This window comes from Callithrix jacchus, chromosome 3 (genome assembly GCF_049354715.1).
Source record: "Callithrix jacchus isolate 240 chromosome 3, calJac240_pri, whole genome shotgun sequence".
NCBI classification, from domain to species: Eukaryota; Metazoa; Chordata; class Mammalia; order Primates; family Cebidae; genus Callithrix; species Callithrix jacchus.
In genome coordinates this window covers 87,588,419-87,614,663 of record NC_133504.1, presented here as the reverse complement: position 1 = coordinate 87,614,663, position 26,245 = coordinate 87,588,419, and the positions used below count along the sequence as shown (strand labels likewise).

At 40.7% G+C, this 26,245-nt stretch overlaps 1 protein-coding gene across 3 annotated transcripts in view; it reads left to right on the top strand.

The window, feature by feature from the left end:
* MCUB (mitochondrial calcium uniporter dominant negative subunit beta) overlaps window positions 1-25,881 on the top strand; it is a 143,913-nt gene extending 118,032 nt beyond the window's left edge. For all 3 annotated transcript variants that reach the window (XM_078366712.1, XM_002745493.7, XM_078366711.1), the window contains 4 exons: window positions 20,916-21,076; window positions 22,660-22,863; window positions 23,468-23,584; window positions 25,667-25,881. In XM_078366712.1, the coding sequence (XP_078222838.1) occupies window positions 20,916-21,076; window positions 22,660-22,863; window positions 23,468-23,584; window positions 25,667-25,744 (560 nt within the window). In that variant the 3' untranslated portion in view covers window positions 25,745-25,881. The remainder of the gene's footprint in view (window positions 1-20,915; window positions 21,077-22,659; window positions 22,864-23,467; window positions 23,585-25,666) is intronic.
* Window positions 25,882-26,245: the final 364 nt, after the last annotated feature.

The following is a 26,245-nucleotide window of genomic DNA, read 5'->3' as shown; positions in this document are numbered from 1 at the left end:
GTTCCTGCAATTTTCTTCTAATGTCTTCTGCACACTGACTGACTAATGCCATATTTATCATATGCTCATTTTTGGGATTCTCAGGATCAAAAGGAGTGTACATGCGGTAAGCTTCACACAGTCTTTCATAGAATTGGGTAGCACTTTCCTCTTTTCCTTGAAGAACCTCAGAGACTTTATTAATGTTTGTAACTCTCCTGGCCCCTTTTTAAAATCCTTCCAGCAAGGCTTCTCTGTACCAGATTAGCCTCTGCATGCCCTCCAGGGTGTTTGGATCCCACTGGGGGTCAGTTCCCGGTAACTGGACCCTGACTCTTGGGGGTTCTGGTAATCTGCAGGTATCTGCTCCTCCAGCCAATTAGAAGTGGTTTGGAGTATTCTCTGCCTTTCGTCCCTGTTAAAAAGATGCATAAGCAGCTGATGGCAATCAACCCAAATGGGGTTATGAGTCTGAATAATAGTTTGCAGTAGATCAATGAGAGCCTGGGGTTTCTCAGTATAAGGTGGGTTGTTATTTTTCCAATTGATAAGATCAGCCGAGGTGAATGGCAGGTACATGAAAACACCCTTTTCTACCATGTGGCCATTCTCATCCCTCCCTGTGTATCTCTGCTCTCTCAAAGACATTTGCACCCCGGCCTTGGGTCGCAGATGGGCTGCCAGAGGGGGAGTTCCTTCTGGGAAGCGGGCAGCAATGGGTGGAGTTTTTCCACATTCTCTTTTGTCTACTCTGGGGGATTTGGGGGTGTGCAGCTCTGGTGGGGATGCTGAGGCTTCCGGCCCTGGGGCAGGGAGTCCTTGAGGAGGAGGAAGAGGAGGAGGCATTATCGAGAAAAACTCTTCTGCTGCTGGGTGGACCAAAACCTTGGGATTGTTGCTGCCACTGTATCTGCCTGGATCTTAGGAGTCCACGTCTCTCAGCGGCGAGGGGGATGGTGGTTTCTAGCAGTCTGTCCCTTGGCCATTAAAACAGTCGCTGCCTGCTCTCTTAGCCACTTCGGAGGGTTCAAAACTAACTGCCACCACGAGTCTATGTATGGAAATTGATCGAGGTGTTCTAGCTCGCCCCTATATAACCTCATGCCTTACTTTGGAGACAAGGGACCTGTCTAGGGTCGCCTCTGGAGGCCTCCCGACCCTAAATGCTGGCCAATCCTCCCTACATAAAACCCTTAATTTCTCTGGTGTCATAGTTACTTTATAATTTTCACTAAATCCCTTCTTGAAATCTTTCAGCATGGTTTCTAAAGGGGTGGGCTTGCTGTGGGAGTGACCCATATTACTTCAAAGAAACAGTTTCCATAGTTAGGAGAGTCTTAGTTCGCTCACAGCAGTTCTCGCCTAGCAAGATGCAGCGTGGAGCACTCTCCAATTTATATTCACTTCAATCCTTTTACAATGCCCAGAGGCTTCTTCACTCAGCCTTATGTGGCTGTCTCTAACTCTTACAAATTGCTGGATGCATGAGGCCCTTCCTAATGGGCCCGATACCTTTTACAGCTGATGAGTCCAGTTGGTCACATCTACACACACAGACACACATCCAGTTGCTCTCCTTCCAATTCAAAACCATAAGCAAAAAGCTTCCAAGGTTAGTTACAGAGAGCTGCCTTCAAAAGAGCTGATCTAGCACCGTGGGTGATCAGGCCATGCTTCCACCCAAAATGGGATGGGCTACTTTCCTGGGTTCAGTCTTACCAAATTCAGTGGTCCGGACTTCCCCAAATACTCGTTCCTCCTCGGTGTTCAGCCACTGGGCAGATCCATACTGTAGGGCTTCCCTACTCCGCTCTGGCAAGGCTTTTCCACCAGGCAAATAACTGCCCAGGAGCACTCTCAGGATGCGTCACGCCAGTGAAGAGGAATCCCCCTGCAGGGATGCTCCACAGTGCTGGGCAAACCACCTAAGAGACTTTTTCCCACCGTCTGCTATTCGAGACTCGCTTCCCGGCCAATGCATCAAAACTGTAGCAGGAGTGGCCGCGGGAAACGGATCTCTCGGACACTGAACACAGGAGGAAGGAGAGTTTATTTGGCCGGGAGCCTTGGGTGGTAATCTGTCCAAAACCCAGCTCCCCTGACAAAGAGAGGTTCTGCTTTTATATAGGCTTATACTTTAGATGTTGCACATCAAAGAATCTTAGGTTTGTAGCTTTACATATGAAAAGGGTCTCAGTTTACAGTCTCAGGAATTACGTATGAAAAGGGTCTCAGTTTACAGTCTCAGGAATTACATATGAAAAGGGTCTTAGTTTACAGTCTCAGAAATTACGTATGAAAAGGTTTTAGTTTACAGTTTTAGGAATCACATAGGAAAAGGGGAAGTTGATCTGAGATGCCTGGGTCTCTCTCTTCAACACAAGGTAAGTTACAGCATGGGTCCAGGGGACCAACACAAGTGTGGGAACCACTATGACCTACAGCTCTGGGTTCCAGACACTTTTATTATGTGCATAATCTCATTGATCTTATGGGCTTAGAAGGGAAGGATAAAGGGGTAGGTAAGATAACTGTGGGGAAAGCACTTGAGATCTTCTAAGACATGCTAAACTAGTGCTCTGAGCATTTAACAGCAGTTGAGATCCTTCTAAAACTTGCTAAACTAGTACTCTGAGTTTATCACCTATTGTTACCCAGATGCAGCTGCATCAGAAGTTTAGTGAATGAGGAACCACCAGGTCTGACCACACTTAATGCATCAAGGGGCTTTTGTCTCCCAAGCATTGAGGATATTAGAGCAATTAAAATCACTCCATATTCTGAGAACCTAGGCAGAGCCTGAGGTGTGCTGTGATCTCTGCCCTGCAAGGCTTTTATCCTCCTTTCCAGTTCCCATCTGCAAAGACCCTCCCGGATCTTGTGATCTTGTGAGCAGAGGTCGCCTCCCTTCTCCGAGATCTTTGCACAAGCCCTCTTTATTAGACCCTCCTGCAGTCTCCATGTTGAGAAGGTATTCGTTGGACCATTGTAGTATTGCCTGCTCTGCAACCACACCTCAGCATTCCCCCGTGTTACTGCACTCTTGGTGGTCTTTACCTTAGGCCTCCTGTTGCCGTTTGATTTCTAATTAACTGAACCAATAATATATTTAGTTTGGTGTGTAATAGTCAATGTACTCTGAGCCAAACAAGCTTATAATTATTTAGCTAGAATTAACATAGGTCTCCCCCTGGCCATCTTGACCCACAGTGATCTATGTTGCTGAGCTGTTCCATGTGAACTTGAGAAGAATGTATATTCTGCTGTTGTTGGATAGTCTATAGAAGTCACATTTATCTCAGTTGATTGACGGTGCTATTGAGTTCAACTGTGTACCTCCTGATTTTTTGCTTGGCAGATCTGTCCATTTCTGATAGAGGAATGTTGAAGTCTGCGACTGTAATCATGAATTCATCTATTTCTTCTTGTAGTTCTATTAGGTTTTGCCTCATGTACTTTGATGCTGTATTAGGAGCATACACATTAAGTATTGTCATGTCTTCTTAGAAAAATGGCCTTTTTATTATTATGTAATGTCTCTCTTTACTCCTGGTAGCTTTTCCTTACTCTAATGTCTATTTTGTCTGAAATTAATATAGTTGTTTCAGCTTTCTTTTCATTAGTGTTAGCATGGTATATCTTTCTTCATCTGTTTGCTTTTCATCTATATATGTCTTCATATTTAAAGTGGGTTTCTTACAGACAATATGTAGTTGGATCTGGCTTTTTTATCCACTCTGAGAAGCTCTGTCTTTTGATTAGTTTATTTAGATTATTGACATTCAAATTGATTGATATACATAATATCTACCATTTTGCTATTGTTTTCTATTTGTTGCCCTTGTTTTTGTTCCTGTTTTGTCTTCCATATTTTTTATGGCTTTTTTTGGTTTTTAATTGAGCATTCTATATATTTCATTTTCTCTCCTTTTCCAGCATATTATTTATACTTCTTTTTTTAGTGGTTGCCTAAGAGTTTGCAATATACACTTACAATTATTGCAAGTTCACTTTCAGATAACATTATACTGCTTCATGGCTAATGCAAATACCTTATAATAACAAAATAATCCCAATTCCTCCCTCATGTCCGTTGTCTCACTGCTGTCATTCATTTCAGTGATACATAAGCACAGATATATAAGCATACATAGTGAAAAACAGTGTTACCATTATTCTTTTGAACCAACTGTTATCTACTAGATCAATTAAGAATAAAAATAAAGGTTTTTATTTTACTTCCACTATTCCTTCTCTGATTCTCTTTTTTTCTGTAGAGCTAAATTTTCAACCTAAATCATCTTGCTTTTCTCTGAAGAACTTCTTTTAATATTTCTTGCAGGCAGGCCTGCTGGCAACAAATTCAGTCAATTTTTGTTTGAAAATATCTTTGTTTCTCCTTTTGAAGGATAATTTCACAGGGTATGGAATTTTAGACTTTTTTTTTCTCTCTCTCAACCCTAAATATCCCACTTCTTGCTTGCATGATTTAAGAGAAGTCAGGTTTAACTTCTTTTTTTTTTCTCTGCTATAGCTAAAGGTTCACCCCCCCCACCCCCACCCTCCACCCTGGCTTCTTTAAGTGTTATTTTCTTTATCTTTGATTTTCTGCAGTTCGAAAATAATATGTGTAGTTTTCTTTTGATATTTGTTCTGCTTGGTGTTCTCTGAGCTTTCTGGATCTGTGGTTTGCTATCTGACATTAATTGGGAGGAATTCTCAGTTATTAATCAAATAATTCTTCTGTTCCTTTCTTCTCCTTCTGGTATTCTCACTGCATATATGTTATTTCTTTTGTAGTTGTTCTAAGTTCTTGGATATTCTCTTCTGGGTTTTTTTTCCCCACAATCTTTTTTCTCTTTGCTTACCAGTTTTGAAAGTTTATAATGAAATATCCTTGAGCTCAGAGATTCTTTCTTCAGCTATGTCTCATCTACTAGTAAGCCCATTAAAGGCATTCTTCATTCCCGTTACAATGCTTTGGATCTCTAGCATTTATTTGGATTCTTTCTTAGAATTTCCATCTGTCTTCTTAACATTACCCATCTCTTCTTGCATGTTATCTACTTTTTCTTTTTTTTTTTAATTTTTTATTGGATTTTAGGTTTTGGGGTACATGAGCAGAGCATGCAAGACAGTTGCGTAGGTACACACATGGCAGTGTGCTTTGCTTTTCTTCTCCCCTTCACCCACATTTGGCATTTCTCCCCAGGCTATCCCTCCCCACCTCCCCCTCCCACTGGCCCTCCCCTTTTCCCCCCAATAGACCCCAGTGTTTAGCACTCCCCTTTCTGTGTCCATGTGTTCTCATTTTTCATCACCCACCTATGAGTGAGAATATGCGGTGTTTCATTTTCTGTTCTTGTGTCAGTTTGCTGAGGATGATGTTCTCCAGATTCATCCATGTCCCTACAAACGACACAAACTCATCATTTCTGATTGCTGCATAATATTCCATGGTGTATATGTGCCACATTTTTCCAATCCAGTCTATTATCAATGGGCATTTGGGTTGATTCCAGGTCTTTGCTATTGTAAACAGTGCTGCAATGAACATTCGTGTACATGTGTCCTTATAGTAGAACGATTTATAGTCTTTTGGATATATACCCAGTAATGTGATTGCTGGGTCAAATGGAATTTCTATTTCTAAGGCCTTGAGGAATCGCCACACTGTCTTCCACAATGGTTGAACTAATTTACACTCCCACCAACAGTGTAAAAGTGTTCCTTTTTCTCCACATCCTCTCCAGCATCTGTTGTCTCCAGATTTTTTAATGATCGCCATTCTAACTGGCGTGAGATGGTATCTCAATGTGGTTTTGATTTGCATCTCTCTGATGACCAGTGATGATGAGCATTTTTTCATATGATTGTTGGCCTCATATATGTCTTCTTTTGTAAAGTATCTGTTCATATCCTTTGCCCACTTTTGAATGGGCTTGTTTGTTTTTTTCCTGTAAATCTGTTTGAGTTCTTTGTAAATTCTGGATATCAGCCCTTTGTCAGATGGGTAGACTGCGAAAATTTTTTCCCATTCTGTTGGTTGCCCATCCACTCTAGTGACTGTTTCTTTTGCCGTGCAGAAGCTGTGGAGTTTCATTAGGTCCTGTTTGTCTATTTTGGCTTTTGTTGCCAATGCTTTTGGTGTTTTGTTCATGAAGTCCTTGCCTACTCCTATGTCCTGGATAGTTTTGCCTAGATTTCCTTCTAGGGTTTTTATGGTGCCAGGTCTTATGTTTAAGTCTTTAATCCATCTGGAGTTAATTTTAGTGTAAGGTTTCAGGAAGGGGTCCAGTTTCTGCTTTCTGCACATGGCTAGCCAGTTTTCCCAACACCATTTGTTAAACATGGAATCCTTGCCCCATTGCTTGTTTTTGTCAGGTTTATCAAAGATTGTATAGTTGTATGTATGTTGTGTTGCCTCCGGTGCCTCTGTTTTGTTCCATTGGTCTATATCTCTGTTTTGGTACCAGTACCATGCTGTTTTGATTACTGTAGCCTTGTAGTATAGTTTGAAATCCGGTAGTGTGATGCCCCCCGCTGTGTTCTTTTTGCTTAGAATTGACTTGGCTATGCGGGCTCTCTTTTGGTTCCATATGAAGTTCGTGGTGGTTTTTTCCAGTTCTGTGAAGAAAGTCGATGGTAGCTTGATGGGGATAGCGTTGATTCTGTAAATTACTTTGGGCAGTATAGCCATTTTCACAATATTAATTCTTCCTAACCATGAACATGGAATGTTTCTCCATCTGTGTCCCCTCTGATTTCGTTGAGCAGTGGTTTGTAGTTCTCCTTGAAGAGGTCTCTTACGTTCCTTGTGAGTTGTATTCCAGGGTATTTTATTCTTTTGTAGCAATTGCAAATGGCAATTCGCTCTTGATTTGGCTTTCTTTAAGTCTGTTATTGGCGTAGAGGAATGCTTGTGATTTTTGCACATTGATTTTATATCCTGGGACTTTGCTGAAGTTGCTTATCAGTTTCAGGAGTTTTTGGGCTGAGGCAATGGGGTCTTCTAGGTACACTATCATGTCGTCTGCAAATAGAGACAATTTGGCTTCCACCTTTCCTATTTGAATACGCTTTATTTCTTTTTCTTGCCTGATTGCTCTGGCTAGAACTTCCAGTACTATATTGAATAGGAGTGGTGAGAGAGGGCATCCTTGTCTAGTGCCAGATTTTAAAGGGAATGCTTCCAGTTTTTGCCCATTCAGTATGATATTGGCTGTTGGTTTGTCATAAATAGCTTTTATTACTTTGCGATACGTTCCTTCGATACCGAGTTTATTGAGGGTTTTTAGCATAAAGGGCTGTTGAATTTTGTCAAATGCCTTCTCTGCGTCAATTGAGATAATCATGTGGTTTTTGTTTTTGGTTCTGTTTATGTGGTGAATTACGTTGATAGACTTGCGTATGTTGAACCAGCCTTGCATCGCTGGGATGAATCCTACTTGATCATGATGAATAAGTTTTTTGATTTGCTGTTGCAATCGGCTTGCCAATATTTTATTGAAGATTTTTGCATCTATGTTCATCATGGATATTGGCCTGAAGTTTTCTTTTCTCGTTGGGTCTCTGCCGGGTTTTGGTATCAGGATGATGTTGGTCTTATAAAATGATTTGGGAAGGATTCCCTCTTTTTGGATTGTTTGAAATAGTTTTAGAAGGAATGGTACCAGCTCCTCCTTGTGTGTCTGGTAGAATTCGGCTGTGAACCCGTCTGGACCTGGGCTTTTATTGTGTGGTAGGCTCTTAATTGCTGCCTCAACTTCAGACCTTGTTATTGGTCTATTCATAGTTTCAGCTTCCTCCTGGTTTAGGCTTGGGAGGACACAGGAGTCCAGGAATTTATCCATTTCTTCCAGGTTTACTAGTTTATGCGCATAGAGTTGTTTGTAATATTCTCTGATGATGGTTTGAATTTCTGTGGAATCTGTGGTGATTTCCCCTTTATCATTTTTTATTGCATCTATTTGGTTGTTCTCTCTTTTCTTTTTAATCAATCTGGCTAGTGGTCTGTCTATTTTGTTGATCTTTTCAAAAAACCAGCTCTTGGATTTATTGATTTTTTGAAGGGTTTTTCGTGTCTCAATCTCCTTCAGCTCAGCTCTGATCTTAGTTATTTCTTGTCTTCTGCTGGGTTTTGAGTTTTTTTGATCTTGCTCCTCTAGCTCTTTCAATTTTGACGATAGGGTGTCAATTTTGGATCTCTCCATTCTCCTCACATGGGCACTTATTGCTATATACTTTCCTCTAGAGACTGCTTTAAATGTGTCCCAGAGGTTCTGGCACGTTGTGTCTTCGTTCTCATTGGTTTCGAAGAACTTCTTTATTTCTGCCTTCATTTCGTTGTTTACCCAGTCAACATTCAAGAGCCAGTTGTTCAGTTTCCATGAAGCTGTGCGGTTCTGGGTCGGTTTCTGAATTCTGAGTTCTAACTTGATTGCACTATGGTCTGAGAGGCTGTTTGTTATGATTTCAGTTGTTTTGCATTTGTTGAGCAGTGCTTTACTTCCAATTATGTGGTCAATTTTAGAGTAGGTGTGATGTGGTGCTGAGAAGAACGTGTATTCTGTGGATTTGGGGTGGAGAGTTCTGTAAATGTCTATCAGGTTTGCTTGCTCCAGGTCTGAGTTCAAGCCCTGGATATCCTTGTTGATTTTCTGTCTGGTTGATCTGTCTAGTATTGACAGTGGAGTGTTAAAGTCTCCCACTATTATTGTGTGGGAGTCTAAGTCTCTTTGTAAGTCATTAAGAACTTGCCTTATGTATCTGGGTGCTCCTGCATTGGGTCCATATATGTTTAGGATCGTTAGCTCTTCTTGTTGTATTGATCCTTTTACCATTATGTAATGGCCTTTTTTGTCTCTTTTGATCTTTGTTGCTTTAAAGTCTATTTTATCAGAGATGAGAATTGCAATTCCTACTTTTTTTTGCTTTCCATTAGCTTGGTAAATCTTCCTCCATCCCTTTATTTTGAGCCTTTGTGTATCCTTGCATGTGAGATGGGTTTCCTGGATACAGCACACTGATGGGTTTTGGATTTTTATCCAATTTTCCAGTCTGTGTCTTTTGATTGGTGCATTTAGTCCATTTACATTTAGGGTTAATATTGTTATGTGTGAATTTGATACTGCCATTTTGATGCTAAGTGGCTGTTTTGCCTGTTAGTTGTTGTAGATTCTTCATTATGCTGAAGCTCTTTAGCATTCAGTGTGATTTTGGAATGGCTGGTACTGGTTGTTCCTTTCTATGTGTAGTGCCTCTTTCAGGAGCTCTTGTAAAGCAGGCCTGGTGGTGACAAAATCTCTGAGTACTTGCTTGTTCGCAAAGGATTTTATTTTTCCTTCACTTCTGAAGCTTAGTTTAGCTGGATATGAAATTCTGGGTTGAAAGTTCTTTTCTTTAAGAATGTTGAATATTGGCCCCCACTCTCTTCTGGCTTGTAGTGTTTCTGCTGAGAGATCTGCTGTGAGTCTGATGGGCTTCCCTTTGTGGGTGACCCGATCTTTCTCTCTGGCTGCCCTTAGTATTCTCTCCTTTATTTCAACCCTGGTGAATCTGACAATTATGTGCCTTGGGGTTGCTCTTCTTGCGGAATATCTTTGTGGTGTTCTCTGTATTTCCTGCAATTGAGTGTTGGCCTGTCTTGCTAGGTGGGGGAAATTTTCCTGGATGATGTCCTGAAGAGTATTTTCCAGCTTGGATTCATTCTCTTCGTCCCCTTCTGGTACACCTATCAAACGTAGGTTAGGTCTTTTCACATAGTCCCACATTTCTTGGAGACTTTCTTCATTCCTTTTTGCGCTTTTTTCTCTGATCTTGGTTTCTCGTTTTATTTCATTGAGTTGGTCTTCGACTTCAGATATTCTTTCCTCTGCTTGGTCAATTTGGCTATTGAAACTTGTGTTTGCTTCGCGAAGTTCTCGTATTGTGTTTTTCAGCTCCTTTAATTCATTCATATTCCTCTCTAAGTTATCCATTCTTGTTATCATTTCCTCGAATCTTTTTTCAAATCTTTTTTCAAGGTTCTTAGTTTCTTTGCATTGATTTAATACATGATCTTTTAGCTCACAAAAGTTTCTCATTATCCATCTTCTGAAGTCTAATTCCGTCATTTTGTCACAGTCATTCTCCGTCCAGCTTTGTTCCCTTGCTGGTGAGGAGTTTTGGTCCTTTCTAGGAGGCGAGGTGTTCTGGTTTCGGGTGTTTTCCTCCTTTTTGCGCTGGTTTCTTCCCATCTTTGTGGATTTTTCCGCTGGTCGTCTGCGTAGTTGCTGACTTTTCGATTGGGTCTCTGAGTGGACACCCAGAATGTTGATGATGAAGTATTTCTGTTGCTTGATTTTCCTTCTACCAGTCTAGCCCCTTCGCTGTACGACTGCTGAGGTCCGCTCCAGACCCTGCTTGTCTGGGGTGCACCTCTAGCAGCTGTGGCACAGCGAGGGATGCTACCAGTTTCTTTTTCTGCTATCTTTGTCCCAGGATGATGCCTGCCTAATGTCAGTCTTTTGGATATAGAGGGGTCAGGGAGGTGCTTGAAGAGACAGTTTGTACTTTATAGGGGTTTAATTGCTGAGCTGTGTGCTCTGTTGTTCCTTCAGGGCTGTTAGGCTGCTATGTTTGATTCTGCTGCAACAGAGCTCATTAAAAAACCCTTTTTTTTTTTTTTCCTCAAATGCTCTGTGTTGAGGGGTTTGGGCTTTATTTTTGGATGTTCGATGAGGTGTCCTGCCCAGCTAGAAGGCAGACTAGCCACTGTTTGGCTGCCGAGGCTCTGCCCTGCCGTTGTGTGATTCGCCCTGTTCCTGCAGGCTCTGCTGTGGTCTCCGCCACGCCCTGTGGCGGAGTCTCTTCGTTGTAGCGTGTTGCCTCAGCCATGGCAGGCTGCGTCAGCAGTGGGCGTGTATCTCAGTAGGGACGGGTTGCCTCGGCAACGGCTGTCTGCGTCAGCAGTGGGCGTGTATCTCAGTTGGGGCGGGTTGCCTCGGCAACAGCTGGCTGCGTCAGCAGTGGGCGTGTATCTCAGTTGGGGCGGGTTGCCTCGGTAGTGGTGGATGCCCCTCCCCGACAGAGCGTCTCGGGCAGTCTGCTCGGGATAGTTTGAAATTGCGGTTTTGTTCGTCCCACTGGGTATCCCAGACGATCTGTCCCTACAATCCCCTGGGCTGGGCTACTGTCCACGTCTCGTTCGGTCTCAAGTCCAGCCCTCTCAAGTCTCAGGTTGCTGGTTCAACAAGGCAGCCGGACAAGCGCGCCCTGTGGGGATTGCTGGGTAGGGCCGGCTACCGCCGCCCCGGCTGCCAGCTTCGCCAGGCAGACCTACTGCCTGGCGTCCCGTGTCTTTTTTATACTTGGGAGTTTCCCCGTTCTGTGGGCAACAAAGATCAGTCTGGAAATGCAGCTCAGACTCACCGTTTGCGGATTCAACGTGAGCTCCAATCCTGGGTTGTTCTCACAGCGCCATCATGTTATCTACTTTTTCTAGTAGATTCCTTAGCATATTATTTGTAGTTATTTCAACTTGCTAGTCTGATTCCAACATTCCTGCCATGTCTGGCTCTGGTTCTGATGCTTATTCTGTCCCTTCAAACTGTGTTTTTTGCCTTTTAGTAAGTCTTGTAATTCTGTGTTAAAAGCTGGATATGATATACTGGATAAAGGGAACCGCAGTAAATAAACCTTTTGTAATATAGTGATAAAGTAAGGTATGGAGGGTAAGTGTTCTGTAGTCCTATGATTAAGAGGACTAGGTCTGTCTTTTAGTGAGCCTGTGCCCCTCGACTGTGAACTTCACAAGTGCTTCTCAGCCCTTCCCCCACCCCCTATCACCTTAGGTGGGATAGGATGGTTATAGGGTGCTGAAGTTGGGCTTTTCTTTTCTCCTAGGTTAACTAAGCTTTAATGAAATCCCAATAGGTTAGGCTCTGGAAAAATAATTTACCTTGTGGACAATCCTTGTTAAGAATAACAGAATTTGGCAGGGCATGGTGGCTCACGCCTCTAATCGCAGCACCTTGGGAGGCCGAGTTGGGCAGATCACTAGGTCAGGAGTTCAAGATCAGTCTACCAACATAGTGAAACCTCATCTACAAAAATTAGCTAGGCATGGTGGCAGACATCTGTAATCCCAGCTACTCAGGAGGCTGAGGCAGGAGAATTGCTTGAACCTGGGAGGCAGAAGCTGCAGTGAGCTGAGATCACACTGCTGCACTCCAGCCTGGGCAACAGAGTGAGACTCTGTCTCAAAAAAAATAAAAATAAAAAAGTGAGGCGTGGGGGCTCATGCCTGTAATCCCAGCACTTTGGGAGGCAGAGGCAGACTGATCACCTGAAGTCGAGAGTTCAAGACCAGCCTGACCACCATGGAGAAACCCTGTCTCTACTAAAAATATAAAATTAGCTGGGAGTGGTGTAATCCCAGCTACAGGCTGAGGCAGGAGAAGCGCTTGAACCTGGAGGTGGAGGTTGTGGTGGAAGTGTTCTATAGTCCTATGATTAAGAGGACTAGGTCTGTCTTTTAGTGAGCCTGTGCCCCTGAACTGTGAACTTCACAAGTTGTGAAGTTTCTGAAAACTGAAAAATAGCAGTTTTCCCTCTAACCTTAGTTTTCTTATGCATCTAAGAAGAGTTGTTGATTTTCAGTGTATTCAGCCATTTATTAATTGTTAGGATGGAGTGACAATTTCTGAGTTTTTTTTTTCTTTCTTTCTTTTTTTTCCTGGAGACAGAGTCTCACACTGTTGCCCAGCCTGGAGTGCAGTGGGCACAATCTCTGCTCACTGCAACCTCTGCCTCCCAGGTTCAAGTGATTCTCCTGCCTCAGCCTCCCAAGTAGCTGGGATTACAGGTGCCCACCACCACGCTTGGCTAATTTTTTGTATTTTTAGTAGAGATGGGGTTTCACTATGTTGGTCAGGCTGGTCTTGAACTCCTGACCTCATGATCTGCCTGCCTCGGCATCCCAAAGTGCTGGGATAACAGGCATGGAACCACCACACACAGCCACCTTAAGAGTTTTTATATGTCAGATAGGAAACTGGAAGTCTTAACTCTTTCTTAGAGAGAGCTTTTTTTCATCTTGAACTACCATTTTGACCACTAGCAATATTCTTTTGGACAATTCTCAGCCATTATTAGTTCAAATATTGCTGCTTTTCCTTTCTTTTTTCTTCTTCTGGTAGTCCTATTATGCCTAAGTTACACTTTTGCAATTGTCCCACAGTTCCTAGATATTTTGTTGATTTTTTTTCCATTCTTTTTTCTCTTTGACTTTCAGTTTGAGAAGTTTCTGTTAGCAGACCCTGAAATTGACTGATTCTTTCCTCCTCAGTGTCTAGTCTACTGATGAACCCATCAAAGGCATTCTTCATTTCTGTTACAGAGGTTTTTATTTCTAGCAATTCCTTTTGGGTCTAAGTTTCTATCTCTCCATTTACATTACTCATCTGTTCTTGCATGTTGTACACTTTTTTCCATTAGAGCCTTTAATCATAATTGTTTTACTATCTTACTCTAAGTCCAAAGTCTCTGCCGTATCAGAGCCTGGTTCTGATGCTTGTTTTGTCTCTTCAGACTGTGATTGTATTGTTTTTTTCTTTGCCTTTTAGCTAGTCTTTAAATTTTTTGCTGAAAGCTAGACATGATGTATCATGCAATAGAAACTGAGCTGAATAGGTCTTTGGTGTGAAGTTTTATGTGGCTATGAGTTAGATGTTTAATGTTTGCTGTAGCTGTAGATTATCAGAGGCTTTCCTCTAATGTTCTTATTTTTGTTTCTACTGATGTTTTGGGGTTCCCCTATAAATTCTTTCTCAAATAGAATCTGTGCCTTATATAAAACTGGAGTTCCGGTAATGTAGTGGTAAGATATTGAGGAGAGGAATCGTTCTACAATTTTATTATTAAATATATATATCTTTTTAATTGGGCTTGTATCTCTAGGCTGCAACCTTTACAAGAGTTTCTTAACCTCTTATTTTCCAGTGTGAGACAGTAAAGCTAGAAGGGTCTGTAGCTGACTAATTGCCCTTTCTCCAGGTCAGATAAGGCTCTAGTAGTTTCCTATTAAGGAGGACATGAGCTCAGGGCTATGCTATTTCAGAATGGTTATTTTTCCTTTCTCCCTGCCCAAAGCAGGGACAGTATTTTTCTCTGATCTCTGATCTTCACTGTGAGAACCTGGTAAGATTCCAGGAGATAAAACTCATGAAAGTGTGGGAGTTTTTACTTCAAAGCTAGTTCATACAGAGTGTCCAGCAATTTACCAATTACAGTTTAAGAATTCCTGCTAGTATTGGCTCCTGAAGCTTCTCCCAGTAAGCTGCAATTATAGACTGTTAAGGGTAGGGGGAAGAAATTAATAAGTCTATGCCTTAATAAATTGGTGATAAAATACATCAACAAATAATAGAAGGCTCTTACTTACAGTGAGATGCTGAGCATCTACTGGTAAATGTGGGATGTTTCTGGAGGTGGAAAATCATTTTGCAACCAAATTCTAGATCAGGCAAGAGCCATCCACAGGGAGGGAATTTAGATAAGAAATTGCTTTTTTAAAAAGTCCTCCATCTTGGAGCAGCTCCAGCTAGTGATATCTGGTACAGTTTGAACACCAGTGACTCCTGTGTCTTTGTGACTTGCTCCCTCTCCCGCCTTTTTTGTAAGCACTTTCTTACTTTTTGGTACAGAAAGATGATCCAGGTTGACCTTGTACCTATCATGTCCCATCACAGTTTTCAGCCATTTATCTGAGGATCTCTCAAACGAAAATAATTTAAAATTTTTTAAAATTGTATGTTTGAACATTATATGGGATTTTCAAATATAAACAAGGATAAAGAAATTAAAATGAATCACTCAGGCCGGGTACAGTGGCTCTTGCTTGTAATCCTAGCACTTTGGGAGGCCGAGGCAGGCAGATTATGAGGTCAGGAGTTCAAGACAAGCATGACCAACATGGTATAACCCCATCTCTACTAAAAATACAAAAATTAGCTTGGTGTGGTGGTGCATGCCTGTAATCCCAGCTACTCAGGAGGCTGAGGCAGGAGAATTGCTTTAACCTGGGAGGTGGAGGTTGCAGTGAGCCGAGATCATGCCATAGGACCCCAGCCTGGGCAACAGAGCAAGGCTCTGTCTCAAAAAGAAAAAAAAAAGAATCACTCATTTTAACACTTACAAACTTTCTTCCATTCTGAATTCTCTTTTAACATCAGGGTAGTATTTAACTTCAAAAACAGAAGGGGGACAGAAATTGAAAATTATGGAAGTGGAAATCACTGTTAAAGATTTTATACAACTTTCATGTCCAGTGAGTTTCTTTTTTTTTTTTTTTTTGCCTCCCAAACCCCATATCCAGTGAGTTTCTAACACCCTGGAAGGTCTTTCACTTCCTGTTCTTTGGGTTGCATGTATGAGCAAACAAGTGAAAATAGATGTTTACAGGTCATCCCAGTACTCCACATGACCTTCCCATCCTTCAAACCACTACATAGACTGTAAGCTTTAGGTCCAAGTGGGATGAAGCATGACCTCCCTACTCCTGCCAGCTCATTAGAAAACCCCTCTTGCTGCCTGGAAGGGCTGTTTGTTGGGATTGAACTCCTGGAGCAGGAGCCTCCCTGGAGATGGAAGGTCAGTGACCCCAGGTTTCACTGGAGCCTCAGCTTATGAAAACCGTATCAGACTTGCCAAGTCTCAGTGTAAAGTAAATAGGGACACAGCATAGTTGGAAGGAAAACAATGACAGAGGAATCACACTGGATTAACTGAACATGAAATTTATGAAATTACAAACTTCAAAAGATTTCAAAAAAATTATTTAAACTCCATTGAAATAAAATATTCCTAAAACATTGCAAATTTGGATTTGAAAATTTGGGTTATAAAAATTAAGTTCACATAGAAGACACATATACAAGAAATAAGCAGTTTCTGAAGAAAAGGAAAAGAATAATTATCTCTCATTTTGGGGCTTTATTAGGAGATGCCACAGACAAATGGTATGAGTCAGTTTAGGTTGGTGGTGTAACTAATGAATTCTGTGGTGCCCACAATTCTGAAAGAGCAGAGCCAAGGCCACTCATTGTTGAACTCAGAGAAACATTTAATGCCACTTGACAAAGACTAAACTTTCATGCCTTTGACTAAACTTTATTCAGGTTCCTCTGAACCCTCTTCTCAACTAGGCATTAACCATGGCCTATAAAAACTGTCAACTCTCAGTACAAATTTTGTCAATACTGTCCCCCCTCACACCACACACACTAAGAGACTTGAACAAACATTTGCGTAGTTTCTAATAGCTCAGGGCCACATCATTTGGATGATACCTCCAGTTCCCTTATAATGCCTGTCTAAGAAAACTCAATATCATCTGGAAAATTTACTGTTTATTCCAGCCAAAACCTGGTGATAGGTCAGTAAGCCATAGAACCTCATCTTTAGAGTAATTCTGTACTTTGAATATATTCCCCAAAGTTTATGTGTTAGAAACTTGATCCCCAGTGTTGTGGTGTTGGGATGTAAGGCCTATTATGAGGTGTTTGGCTCATGGAGGCACTGCTCTAATAGATTAATGACATTTTCACTGGAGAGGTTCATTATCATGGCAGTAGTTTCCTTATAAAAGGATGAGTTTGGCCCCTTCTTATGCTGTTGTGCACACACACTTGCTTTTTCTCTGCCTCCCTTTTGCCATGGAATGATGCAGCAAGAACGTTCTTATCAGATGCCAACACCTTGGTCTTGGACTTCCCAGATGCCAGAACCATGAGGAAATAAAATTTTGTTCTTTGTAAGTTACCCAGTCTGTGATATTCTGCTATTGCAGTAGAAAACACATTAAGACAGAAAATTGGTAATAGGAGTGGAGTTATTGCAATAACAGATATCTGAAAAGGTATAAATGGCTTTGGAATTTGGTAATGAGCAAAGGCTGGAAGAGTTTGGAAGAACATACTAGAAAAAGCCTATATTGCCATGAAAAAAGTATCAAGGGCAATTCTGATGAGGGCTCGGAAGATAATAGCTATAGGGAAAATCTGAATTAGAGATTTACTTAAATGGTCATGATCAAAATCTTGGTAGAAATATAGATGGTAGGCTGGGCCTGGTGACTAATGCCTGTAATCCCAGCACTTTGGAAGGCCAAGGCAGGTGGATCACTTAAGGTCAGGAGTTTGAAACCAGTGTGGCCAAGATGGTAAAACCCTGTCTCTACTAAAAAGATAATACATATATATCCTTTGCCATATACACACACACACACACACACACACACACACACACATATATATGTAGAGATATGTATGTCTTAATAGAGACATATATGGCAAATATATAATCTTTTTAACACACACACACACACACACACCCGGCAAAGGCCAATCTGATAAGCTCTTTGAAATGAAGAGTATCTTATTGGAAGCTGGAATAAACACCATTATTGGTAAGGACCTGCAAAGAACTTCCACGCCCTTGCCAGAATTGCCCTTAATACTCTGTTCTTGATAATGCAGGCCTTTTTTAGTCTGCTTTTCCAGACTCTTCCAGCCTTTGCCCATTACCAAATTCCAAAGCCAATTACACCTTTTCAGGTATTTGTTATAGTAATAATCCCACTCCTAGTACCAATTTTCTGGTAAGCGCCTTCTTGCTGTGTCATAATGTAGCAGAAAGCATCACATGGGTGAGAGAGAGAGCAAGCAGGGGCCAAATTTGTCCTTTATTAAGGAACCCACTGCCAAGATAACAAACACTCCCATGATAATGACATTAATCCATTCATGCTGGTCCTCATGACCTAAACACCTCTAAAATGTCCCACCTCCGGGCCGGGTGCAGTGGCTTATGCCTGTAATGCCAGCACTTTGGGAGGCGAAGGCGGGTAGATCGTGAGGTCAAGAGATAAGACCATCCTGGTCAACATGGTGAAACCCCGTCTCTACTATACATACAAAAAATTAGCTGGGTATGGTGGCGTGTGCCTGTAATCCCAGCTACTCAGGAGGCTGAGGCAGGAGAATTGCCTGATCCCAGGAGGCAGAGATTGCCGTGAGCCGAGATCGCGCCATTGCACTCCAACCTGGGTAACGAGCGAAACCCCGTCTCAAAAAAAAATAATAGAATGTCCCACCTCCTAGTACCTTTGCATTAGGGATCAGGTTTGTAACACATGAACTTTGAGTGACACATTGAAACCATAGCATTCTGCCCCTAGACCCCCAAATTCATGTCCTTCTCACATGCAAAATACATTCACTCCATCACAATAATCTCAAGCATCTACTCAAAAGTCCAGTTCCAAAGTCTCATCTAAATCAGATATGGGCAAGAATCAAGCACGATTCATCCTGAAGCAAATTCTCCTCCAGCTATGAGTCTGAAATCAAACTCACAGCTGCTGTTTGTACTTCCAAAATACAACAGCTGTGTTTTGGCAAAGCCATGAGGGCAGGACTGCATTGATCTTGGATTTCCCAGCCTCCACTAATGAATTTCTGTTCTTTGTAAGGAAACAAATTTTTGTTCTTTGTACATTACAGGGTCTGAGGTATTTTGTCATAGTAGCACTAAATAGACTCAGAAAGCTTGCAATTATGGACCTTCTCTCCTGCTTTAAGGTATATAAATATATATATATATATATATATATATATATATATATATATATATATATATTTTTTTTTTTTTTTGAGACAGAGTCTTGCTCTGTCCCCCAGGCTGGAGTGCAGTGGCACAATCTCGGCTCATTGCAACCTCCGCCTCCCAAGTTCAAGCAGTTCTCCTGCCTTAGCTTCCCGAGTAGCTGGGACTACAGGTGTGCACCACCACACCCAGGTAATTTTTGTATTTTTAGTAGAGACAGCATTTCACCATGTTGGGCGGGCTGATCTTGAACCCCTGAACCCAGGTGATCCACCCACCTTGGCCTCCCAAAGTGCTGGGATTACAGGCATGAACCACTGCACCCAGCCTGAGGTATAAATTTGTTTTATTACCCAGACTTGTCTTCTCAAGGACTTGGGAGTTTCTCTTTGAAATGCTAATGTTCAAGGACATACTCTTGCTCTTACTCCCAACCTGTGGGTGTCTTGCTCTGACTGGCATCCTGTCATAAGATATGGTAAGTTTGTTTCTCTTCTGGGATAGCTGCTAATTAACAAACCCAGATGGCCCAGTAGCATTAACCAACTTCCCACTTTTTGTAAGTTTTTACTTCTGTTACTCTGTTCAAGCCTCTGCTGTTCACCCTGCCTATTCTGTCATTCTTTCTTTAAAACAAGTCACCTCAGCCAGGCACAGTGGCTCACACCTGTAATCCCAGCACTTTGGGAGGCCGAGGTGGGCAGATCATAAGGTCAAGAAATCGAGACCATCCTGGCTAACATAGTGAAACCCCATCTCTACTAAAAATACAAAAATTAGCTGGGCATGGTGGTGGTGTCTGTAGTCCCAGCTACATGGGAGGTTAAGGCAGGGGAATTGCTTGAACCTGGGAGGTGGAGGTTGCAGTGAGCCGAGATCATGCCCTGCACTCCAGCCTGGCACCTGGCTGACAGAGCAAGACTCTGTCTTTAAAAAAAAAAAAAAAAAAAAAGTCACCTCTGCACCAATTGAAGTTGAGTTCAGTTCACGCTGGACCCTATTGCAATAGTTACTAATAAAATTTAACCTTGCTGTTTTAGTGTCCAGCTTTGTCTGTCTTTGTTATATACTCTACAGTTTTGGACCAAATTTTGTCCCATCTATGCCTTTTCTCTGTATATAGATCTTTTATGTATCAATACATTTTTTATTAACAAAAGGACACTGACTCTTCTACAGATCTCAAAGCCTAAAACGGAATGCCTAGCTTTCATTCTTGTATGCAGCTATAGCTTAGAATATGGAAGAGGGTAAAGACCACAACAGTCTTGAATTGGGTAGTGATGGAAGAAAAATAACTTCAGGACTACTGACATAAACTGGAAAACTCACTAGGCTGATACTGATTCTAGACACACATCTGCTCCCTGGTGGGAAGGTCCCTCTCCCTCAGGTTCTTTTACAGTGATAATGAAAAATTACAGCCCTAAGAAAGGTATCAACCTGAGGGACTTCTCATAGGCTGAGCCTAATTTTATATGGACTTATAAACCCATAGAGAAGGCAGGAAGAGGGAAGTCTGTAATCAAAAAACTTTATATTAAAAACTCTGAAACTCTAACTCCTATAAATATTAAAAAATAATTTTCCCTTGGTTCTTAGCTGGGATGGACCCCTGCAACAAGACAGATTACTAAGAAAAAAACAGTAGTTTAGTAATGAGTGTATTTCATAGACACATGGGAGGTATCCAGGGAATAATTCTCAGAGATGGTTCTGAACCTCAGATGATAGAGCATCTTCTACAAAGAACGGTACGTCTTTAGAGTTGTGACAAGACAAAGGAAAAGAGCCTGGAGTCTCTGGGGGCAGCAAACTATGGAAAAGCAAGTAAGTTCAAGGTAGTTAAAAGCTACTAAAGTTTGTCATGTAGATTCCTCTGGTGCAATCTCTAAGCTGAAAAGGATCTAAAGTGTTTGTCAATTTGTGTCCTGCTTTTAGGCAAATAGGGAGAGGCCAGAAAGCCTTTCTTTTATCTGTTTATTCTCAATTGCCTTTCAGCTCAAAATAATCCTTATGCCAAAGTGGCATGTTTTTTGGTTACCTTTTTTTAACTTATATATGAATTGCCTTTCAGATCCACTTTTTTATTGTGACTCTCTTTGTTGAAAAGAACATACACTTGAATTGCTTTTCAAATGTATATTACACCTTTGTTTACATGTTTGTATGCAAGCTACCTTACCCTGTGGATCCTAAAATAATTTGGAAAGATACTTGGGGAAAGACTTACACACCCTGCAGGAACAATGTAGTGACTGGCTTGTTTCCTTTGTGTCTGTTCTCAGAAAAAACAAGTAGTGAGCACACTGCTGAGATGGAACACATGAAATCCTTGGTTCATGGATTATTTACAGTCTTGCATTTAGAAGAGTCTCAGAAAAAGAGAGAGTACCACTTATTGGAGAAAATTGACCACCTGAAGGAACAGCTGCAGCCCCTTGAACAGGTTAGGAAGCATCATGGTTGAGTATATTTAAAAATCATACCTAGTGTTTTTTAAGTGCTCCTCATGTGAGCATTTTTCTGAATGCTTTCCATATGCTAATTTTCTCCTTTTCTCCTCACAAAAAACCATGTAAGTTCAGTACTGTTATCTTCCTCATTTTTCAGATGAGGAAACTGAGCAACAAAGGTATATAGCTAATACATGGTAGAGCCTGGACTTGAGCTCATGTGGCCTGTGTTGAGAGCTGCCACGTTAAACACTATGCCATGCTTTCTCTCCACAGATTAGTCATAATGTCCCTGTAAATAAGTGTAATAAGAGCAGGGAAGCACTAGCTGGAGTCCTACCTGCCTTTCCTTTTTAAAGAATAGGCCCAGCACCTGTGCTCTGCCTAACAGCTAGCAACAAGTTAATCAATAGTGTGGAAAAAATAACTTTGATTTGAGGGGATAGTTGGGGAAATTTGTTTCAAGAGAAAGAATTGCATTCTTTAGACTTACCCATTTGTGATTTTTATTTAAATGGGAAGGTATATGTGTATCTTTGAATATGAAGGGAAAGTTTCTGGAGATACAAAGTTTTAATAGCAATTACCTCTAAGAATATTTGGAGGATAGCAGAGAGAGGGACTTGTTTTATTTTTTGATTGTTTACCATTTTTTTTCTTTACTTGTAATATATTTACTTGGATTAAAATTTTAAAATTTGGCTGGGTGCAGTGGCTCACGCCTGTAATCCAAGCAATTTGGGAGGCTGAGGCTGGTGGATCACCTGCGATTGGGAGTTCAAGACCAGCCTGACCAACATGGAGAAACCCTGTCTCTACTAAAATTACAAAAATTAGCCAGGCATGATGGCACATGCCTATAATCCCAGCTACTCGGGAGGCTGAGGCAACAGAATCACTTGAACTCAGAAGGCAGAGGTTGCGGTGAGCTGAAATCATGCCATTGCACTCCAGCCTGGACAACAAGAGCAAAACACTGTCTTAAAAAAATTTTTTTAATCTAAAATTTTCCTCCCACCTTATCCTCCCAGTTACTATATTCTCCACACATTTTATCTATATACAAATATATTTTGTTCTCTTTCTCAGAAAAGAAAGCACATTTTACACTATTCTCATCTTTTTTCCCAGTGTATTATAGAAATCTCCCCTTATTGGCACGGAGCTTTGTTACAGTTGTGTAATGTCTTGATGGGCATATGGATTATTTTAGACTTCTGCTATTAAGAATGAATCTGTAATGGGTTTTGTGTATGCAGTTGGGAGTTGTAGGATGAATTCCTAGAAGTGGAATTAGTAAGTCAAACAGGCCTCTAATTTTAGTTGGAGTTCAGAAGATGACTTCTGAGTTTTTCATTGTATACTTTTCTATACATTTCATTTTTTCAAGGGCAGTTATTACCTTTATAAATTTTAAGATGAATGAGCTGACTTGGAAATGAGTAACTCATTCATTTATGTTTGTTTTTCCATATATTTGACCTCTTCAAAGTAAGAGTTCCTTTTCATCTTGCTTTTTGTCTCCTTTAGTTGGTGTATTTGTAAATGGAATTAACAGTTTTTCATTCCCCATCAGGTGAAAGCTAGACTCGAAGCTCATTCAGAAGCCAAAACCAGTGGACTCCTGTGGGCTGGACTGGCATTGCTGTCCATTCAGGGTGGGGCACTGGCCTGGCTCACGTGGTGGGTGTACTCCTGGGATATCATGGAACCAGTTACATACTTCATCACATATGCAAATTCTATGGTCTTTTTTGCATACTTTGTAGTCACTCGACAGGTGAGTAGTTTGTTAGGAAAATGGTATGTTAGAACATCTTTGCAAAGAATGTCTTATCTAAGCATTGAACAATAGAGCTTTTTTATTTACTGAATTACTGCCATCTGGGCTTTTATGAGCTGGTAAATTTTTTAATTGTTTTTCACGAGACTGGATGAAGACTCACAGAGAAACTATATATAACTTCTATGGAAAAATAGTTAGTATAACACAAATTCCTCCATTGGGATAAACATGTCAAATTTGTGTTCTCTGTGCTCTCATTTATAAATAAAACTGAATTTGAATTGCAAAACATTCAGTAACATTAACTTTGTCTCATGGTTATTTAATATGCCAAAAATCTCCCTTTTTTCTTCCTCATGCTTTCCCATTATGTGTCATTTCTCTTTCAAGTTTGCCTGATTTTAAAGGAGTAGCAGATCTTAAATGAGACAATGTTTTACTTCCTTTGGGTTATACTTACTTACCCTCATGGCCACTGCAAATATTTTACTCATTCATCTGCCTTCTTTTGCTTTGGTGTTGCTGAGTCAAGTATCTTTCTTGCCAGAAGCATTATGTTCATTCAAAACATGTTATTTTCTTCTTTTGTTTTTTTAAGGATTATACTTACTCAGCTGTTAAGAGTAGGCAGTTTCTTCAGTTCTTCCACAAGAAATCAAAGCAACAGCATTTCGATGTGGAGCAATACAACAAGTTAAAAGACGACCTTGCTAAGGTATTGTACTACAAATACATCTTACGGCTGGTTTGTCTGGGAGCCAGAACTTAGTATCAGGGAGATACAGTTGGTGGCTCATCCTCACAAGTTAAATCTTGGTCCTAGATTTCTACGTGCTGTGGAATCGTTCATTGAAACAGCTGACACATTTCATATTAATCTCATATCCCAGTTTTACTCTTCTGTACATGAAGATAGCTTTACGTGTGTGTTAAAAATTTTTAAATGACTTGAGATAATAAAAGTTTTCACTGGAAATCCATTTCTAAGTAAATAAAAATTAGAATTTTAGGAAGGTGAACACTGTGATAAGGAATTTAAGCCATGTATACATTTCCTTTCCCTAAAGATAGAAGAATCACAGTATTCTTCCCTTCATCTTTTTCCTTCTGAAAGTCGCTTAGGTATACACTGCTATAAAGTGAAGGAACCATGGTATGAACACAAGTTTGATTTCGGAGTCTATATTCTTAAGTACTTTTTCACAATCTGTTTTCAGGCAGTTATCTGTGGTCTCCCAACTTACTCATTAACTTTGTTCAGATGGTGACTTCTCAGCACATCACTGGATTTTTCATTTTTATCAGTAATTTCGTAACAAAAAAGTTCTGATAAAAATATCCTCCATTGCTCAATGCATGCTTATTTAGTATGCATCCCTAAAATATAAAAAAAATTACTCAAATTTTGTAGTCTAAAAATTGTAGAGCCTTTATTTTTATTTTTTTTCCCTTGAGATGGAGTCTTCTTGTTACCCAGACTGGAGTGTAGTGGCACAATCTCAGCTCACTGCAACATCCGCTTCCTGGGTTGAAGCAGTTCTTCTGACTCAGCCTCCTGAGTAGCTGTGATTACAAGTGCCCGCCACCAAGCCTGGCTACTTTTTTGTATTTTTAGTAGAGATGGAGTTTCATTGTGTTGGTCTCAAACTCCTAACCTCAATTGATGCACCTGTCTTGGGCTCCCAAAGTGTTAGGATTACAAGTGTGAGCCACCATGTCCAGCCAAGCCTTTTTAAAAATATGTTTTATTTCATATAATCTTTCTGTAGGAAAAATATAATGCTTTAAAAATCTTTGTGGATTCCCTTATATTTAAGTATTCCCATCTGAGAAGACTAAGGAATATTCTTTCAGCTCATTTATATAGGACAGTGCATTTGAGATTTAGAAGGTAAGCCTGGCGTGATCCCAGTGATTTGGGAGTCCAAGGTGGGAGCACCTCTTGAGTCCACAAGTTGGAGAGAAGACTTCATCTCTACAGATTTTTTAAAAAAATTATCTGGGTGTGGTGCTTGTAGCCCCAACTTGTAGCTAAATGCTTGTAGCCCCAGCTACTTGGGAAGCTGAAGCAGGAGGATCCCTTGAGCCCAAGAGTTCAATGCTGCAGTGAACTATGATCACAACATGGCACTCCAGCCTTGGTGACAGAGTGACATGAGACCCCCCATCTCTAAAAAAAAGTTTTAAATATAACACCTTGTTAAAGTTTTATTAAGGTAATAAAGTAGAGCTAAAAAGGTAAAGTGGTAGGTTAAGGGTATTTTTTTTTTAAGAATATGAACTGGAAAACCATTATAAAGGGGATAACCTAGTATTTTTTTTAAAAGATATAAAGATGAATTAGTAAACTTAAGCTCATCTTTTAAAAAGATCCATATATAAAATTGAAATATTTATCCCATCACTTTGGGAAGCCAAGGTGGGCAAATCACTTGAGTCCAGGAGTTCACGACCAGCCTGGGGAACATGGCGAAACTCCATCGCTACAAAAAATATCAAAAAAAATCAGGCAGTCATGACGGTCCCAGCTACTCAGGTGGCAAAGGCAGGAGAATCACTTGCACCAGGGAGGTGGAGGTTGCAGTGGGCCAAGATGGCACCACTACACTCCTGCCTGGGTGACAGAATGAAACTCCATCTCAAAAAATAAAAAAAGTATTTTAGCCATTTGCCAGTAATAGTTTTAATTTTTTATTGCTGTAAGGAGACGTTAAGTTTATAGAATTCCTCTCAAGCAGTAATGTTAGTATGTTTCTCATTCTTTCTGACCACATGCGTTTTCTTTTTCCCATGACAGGCTAAAGAATCCCTGAAACAGGTGCGCCACTCTCTCTATTTGCAAATGCAAGTAGAGGAACTCAATGAAAAGAATTAATCTTACGTTTTTAAATGTCATTGGATTTTCCATTATGTATTGATATTGCGACTTAGGATGTTTTTGAGTCCCATGGTTCACTTCAATTTGATTGTTCAATTGTTTTTTTGGTTAATAAATTTGAAGTTCTCAACTGAGATTTTTACTTTGTGGATTTTTATGACTTGCTAATGTTAGAAAGGGCTTGTATGCGTCTATCAAAGCAACAGTGGCTGCTGTTAGCCAAAAATCCTTGTCAGCTTGTCCCATGTTGATTCTCCATGTGGAGGTGAAAGGGTCTATGCTTGGCATTCACTTTCACTCTTAAGACTTCATTTGGAATCATCTTTTAAAAAAATTAGAGACCAGGTCTTGCTAAATCAAACTCCTGGGCTCAAACAACCCTTCTGCCTCAGCCTCCTATGGAATCATCTTGTTATTAACTTCTTTTTTTAATATGCAATCTTAAGATCTTTTTATCATTTATCAAAAGGCATAAATGTTCACTAACCATAAAGTATA